Source organism: Nannospalax galili, unplaced genomic scaffold (assembly GCF_000622305.1).
Source record: "Nannospalax galili isolate Female #2095 unplaced genomic scaffold, S.galili_v1.0 scaffold1074, whole genome shotgun sequence".
Classification (NCBI taxonomy): Eukaryota; Metazoa; Chordata; class Mammalia; order Rodentia; family Spalacidae; genus Nannospalax; species Nannospalax galili.
In genome coordinates this window covers 7,257-12,079 of record NW_008334084.1, presented here as the reverse complement: position 1 = coordinate 12,079, position 4,823 = coordinate 7,257, and the positions used below count along the sequence as shown (strand labels likewise).

The window sequence follows — 4,823 nt, the reverse complement described above, 5'->3', positions numbered from 1 at the left end:
AATAAGCAGCCATGGAGGAAAATAGGCTTGAGATCCTTGTCATGTCAAACCAAAGCAAGACCTGTGGGGACATCATGGAGTAGTACAAGTTCTCAGAGCTGGTTCAGGTCTAGATCCCACTCCTCTTTCATCGTAGTTGAGAGATCTTAGGCAAACTTCATTTCTCTTAGTCTGAACTCTCTTAGCTACAAAATAGGAATTGACCGTTATGCTGAAAGCAGAGTAAGCTGTTTCAAAGGAGGTGTGTGTCTACAATGCGTAATGGTTGCTTTTTTCCCTATTTTCTCCTTTCTCTATTTAGCTAACAATAACACTGCACTCTATATTGGCTTTCTTTGTGAGACAGAAATCTCTGGATCATGGGTTGTAAATAAAAGCTAGAAATACATATGTGGAGTCACTGTGTTAGAAACACCTCCCTCGGTGTGATGAGAGTACATGTGTTTCACGTTTTAAAATCCTACATCTTGTAGAGTGTGAAGAATTTCCTAAACTACTCTGGCAGGTCCCTAGTCAGGAAAGCTGCTCCACAGGCAAATCTGACAGACAGAGACACAGGAACATGCTGAGATGCCCTTCAGCAAATAAAGCCAGGCTTTGACTAAACATACTTGACCAAGGAATTTTCTCTTCTCCAATTCCCAGGTTTCCTGTGACTATCCATCAGACACCCCTCTCTTCTCCCATTGAAGTGATTTCTTGGGACAGGAAAACATGCACCTTTTTTAAAGTTTATGTTCTCCAGTGATGCCAAAGATGGACTGGAGGATTTGAGGCTGATAGTGTCTAGTTACCTTCGGCAGGTGGTATCCAGACAACCATGCTGAGATGCCCTTCAGCAAATAAAGCCAGGCTTTAACTAAACATACTTGACCAAGGAATTTTCTCTTCTCCAATTCCCAGATTTCCTGTGACTATCCATCAGACACCCCTCTCTTCTCCCATTGAAGTGATTTCTTGGGACAGGAAAACAAGCCACTTTTTTAAAGTTTAGGTTCTCCAGTGATGCCAAAGATGGACTGGAGGATCTGAGGCTGATAGTGTCTAGTTACCTTTGGCAGGTGGTATCCAGACAATGTGGTGTCAACTGCTACGGCTCTGGGAACATTCGTGGGGAGGATGTTGCCCATTCTCAGCACCTCGTGGACGACAGCATTGGTGTAGGGCATGGACTCTCGGTCGGCCAGGCTGGGCTGTCTCCCCTGACCAATCACTCTGTCAATTTCAGCCTGTACCTTTTCTGCAAGAAAATAGTAGACTCCATTAAATTTTAAACTTTAATGCTTTCTTCTGAAATATAGAAGACCTTCTTGGCATTTTTTTTCCTTATAGAAATTTATTTTACAGAAAAATGAGAAGAAACAGATCTCCATGTAATGATCACCCCACCCATCAGTGTTTCCTAATGATTAACATCTCTCAATTTATTATATTCTGATTGATAAAGCAATATTCACATATTTTAGCTGTTTAGTTAAATGATAATAAATATGTTCACATCATTCTAGAAATAAAGGCCAGAACATCTTGCAAAACACGTTCTATGTCATTAGACAATTCTTGGTTTATCCCTCCCTGTGTTCTGTTTTCTGGGTCTACAAATTTGACTGTCATACAGAACTCCTTGAAGTTGAATAGTACAGGCTTTTCGGTTTTGTTTCTTATAATTTGGCACAGTGTCCAGAATGGTCGTCCATGCATGTAAACTCCTTTCCATCAGGACTCGATTTCTCTCTGATTTCATGTATGCTCCACATTTTATCTATTCACTGTCCGTGAATACTCTGTTTTTATGACATCTTTAGACTACTTTGTATATTGTAAAACAGACATGGATGTAATTTCTATTTAAACCCGCTGATATTTTGTAGCATCTCTTCCAGAGGTCAAATCTGTATTCTAACAGAGCAGGTTTTAAATGTTTTAAAATAATGCAATATTGGGCTATCAAGATGGCTGAACAGATAATGACACTTTCTGCCAAGCCTGATGACCTGAATTCAGCCCATAGGTCCCACATGGTGGAAGGAGAGAACAGATTCCCATCAGTTGTACTCTGACCGCCACACCGGGTCCTTGGCACATATGTGCCTGTGCATACTCACATATATACACACACATACTAAGTTAAAATGTAATAAAAAATTTACAAAGTAATTTTCAGGTAAAAACACATTTGAAATGGTGGCCCATGATGTATCTACATAAAAATAAATGGTATGTATGTAATTCATACTGTAAAATAAATAGTTGCCCTGGGGAGACAGCTTATTTGGTAGTCCTTGTTTTGAAAGCATGAGAATCTGAGTTTGATCCCAGAAACCCCTGTTAAACAAAGTCAGGTATTATGGTATGTGTTTGTAATGATCCAATCAAGAAGATCTCTCTCATTTCAGTTAATCCCAGATCCAGTCAAGTTGACACCCAGGATTAGCCATCACAATGGCAAATTAACAATCCCACTGGACTGGGGAGACAGAGGTAGGTGGATCCCTGAGGCTCACTGGCCAGTCAGCCTAGCTTACTTAATGACATCCAGGCTGGTGAGGGACCTTGTCTCATAAAAAAGTAGATAGTGCTTGAGTGTGATCACTTGAAGTTGTATTCTCGCCTTCACAAGCAGGTGCACAAACCTGCAAACATACTTCCACCTAAATACGCACACACACACACACACACACACACACACACACACACACACTGAGGAAATACAGTGTTATTTAGCAAATTTATTTTTACCATTTGGGAAGCACTCTGATTTCTCTATTTAGTTTCATCTTATGGTAAAAATATTGGAATTGAATCTATTAAATTGATTTTTGTCTCATGAATAAATTATAATCCATAATTTGAAAAATATTTCCATGATGTGAAAAATGTTCCTATCCCCAAATTGCTAAACTCTTCTAGAAACTGGAAGAATAAAAATGATAAAATGGGGCATTGTTGAACAGTGCATAAATCACAGGAATGGAGGTATGTTGGGTCAACTCTGGAGGAAGAGAATGACAGTAATTCCCCCAAGTGAGTAAATTCCTAGAGGAATCTGAAACATCTTAGAGAAGATTCACCTAGACGGAGAGAAATTGTGATGGAACATTCTTGATAGAGGGAAGACCCAGTGTCATGGCTTAGAGGCATGACTAAGGACAGGGCCAATAGGGGACATGTAATCCAGGGAAGCCACCATGCAGGGCGGGTGGCTTGAACTTGAACACGCAGAGAGAGGTGGGCATCACAATGTGCCAGATCCTGGAATTAGGAGATTGGACAGGATCCAGGGACAATGGGAAGGCATTGATAAAGTGGAAGGGGAACATGAGTGGATGTTCATATGGAGACATCAGTATTTACTGAAACGTTCCACAGTATCAGTTGATACATTAGTTTTCCCCTAGGCTCTATGTTTCATGAGGGCACAGACTCTGGAATATCTGCACCCTGGACCCATCAACGTCCTGACAGAGCATGTGGAGTACACATCCAGTCAAAGTCCACATCGCCTCACAGCTGTCCTACCACTTCCTCTGCACCATGCTAACTTATGTGCACGTTCTGAGCCACAGCTTCCAGAAGCACCACCCTGCCTTGTCCAGTACATTCCCCACATGCTCACCTTGGACTTCTGGGTAGAGGGCCATGTAGAGCAGAGCCCAGCGCAGTGTCGTCGATGTTGTCTCTGTTCCAGCAAAGAAGAGGTCCAGTGTGCTGCAGATAAGGTTTTCTTCATTGAAGCTTGTAGAAGACTTGTCTGGGTACTAGAAAAAACAGTGTGTGCTTGTTAATTCGGAGGATTTGTGATTTTCTCAAAACATGAGTTCTGAACTCTGGGAATGAATTTGGAAAAAGTCATTCAAAATGGCATTCCCCTAACATCCTCCAAAAGCAGCTTTATCAGAAGCATTGTACGGCCCCATGTGCAGGAGGGTTTTATTCACCTTGGCAGTTAATTCTAAAGGACCCATTTAAAACAACATTCCCTTTGATTTCATCAGGAAGCATAGTGGTACTCCTAGTTCAGGAGGCAGGCTGAAAGCTTCTGGCACTTGGGTGGACAAAAACCAAGACAATTCTTTTCTCATGACTAAAATTTTGGAAAACCTTTTGTTCAGTAAGAAGAAAATGGGATAAAAAGAATATGAGACTTCTAGATAATATCAGGTGCAACATGAAGTTACCTCATGACTTAATGAACTAATTTCCCCTTTCTTTGACTCAGTTTTATAAAACGAGAATAACACAAACATCTTAACATATCATTATCAGTTGTGTGACATGGTCTTTGAAGTCAAGAGAAGCAGACTTTTCTCCACTGTTTGGCCAACACAGCAGGCTTCCCCTTTGATTTCTAAAGAGGGCAGGTTTTAAAGGTTCCACTCTCCAGCTTCCCCTTGCCTAACTTTTAAAAAAATATATCTTCCCACCTTCTGCACCCCCCAGAAGCCCCCCACCTATAAAAAGACCCCAGCTCACTTCGCCAGGCTGCCATTTTCCCTCCTGGGAAGAGAATCTGTCCCATGTGTTCCTTTGCTAATAAACTCTATTCTTCTGGAGTTTTATCTATGTCCTGATGCTTTCTGCCAATCAGCTGGATTCATCCATCACCTACTTCACTTATCAGATGGTGCGAAAACCCGGTTCTTACTTCATGGGATCTTGTACAAACCCTCTGACTAGACCTTTCCAAAAGCCACTAATTTGGCTTTCAGGTACACTCCTACCCTTCCATTCTCCTTCTCTCCCCATCTCTCTGCTTTGCTTTCACCTCTTTCCAGCTCTCTCACATCTTCTTTTGATCTCCTTTCCCATTGAATTCAGTCACT

The 4,823-nt window shown here is 41.4% G+C and overlaps 1 protein-coding gene across 2 annotated transcripts in view; it reads right to left on the bottom strand.

The window, feature by feature from the left end:
* The window catches only part of LOC103730878 (cytochrome P450 2J3), a gene marked incomplete at its 5' end in the record, with an annotated part of 14,289 nt that extends 10,547 nt beyond the window's left edge, over window positions 1-3,742 (bottom strand). For both annotated transcript variants that reach the window (XR_003848873.1, XM_008829184.3), the window contains 2 exon segments: window positions 1,053-1,240; window positions 3,617-3,742. Coding sequence is in view for 1 of the 2 variants with exons in the window: in XM_008829184.3 (XP_008827406.2) it covers window positions 1,053-1,240; window positions 3,617-3,742 (314 nt within the window).
* Between the last annotated feature and the right edge of the window lie 1,081 nt (window positions 3,743-4,823).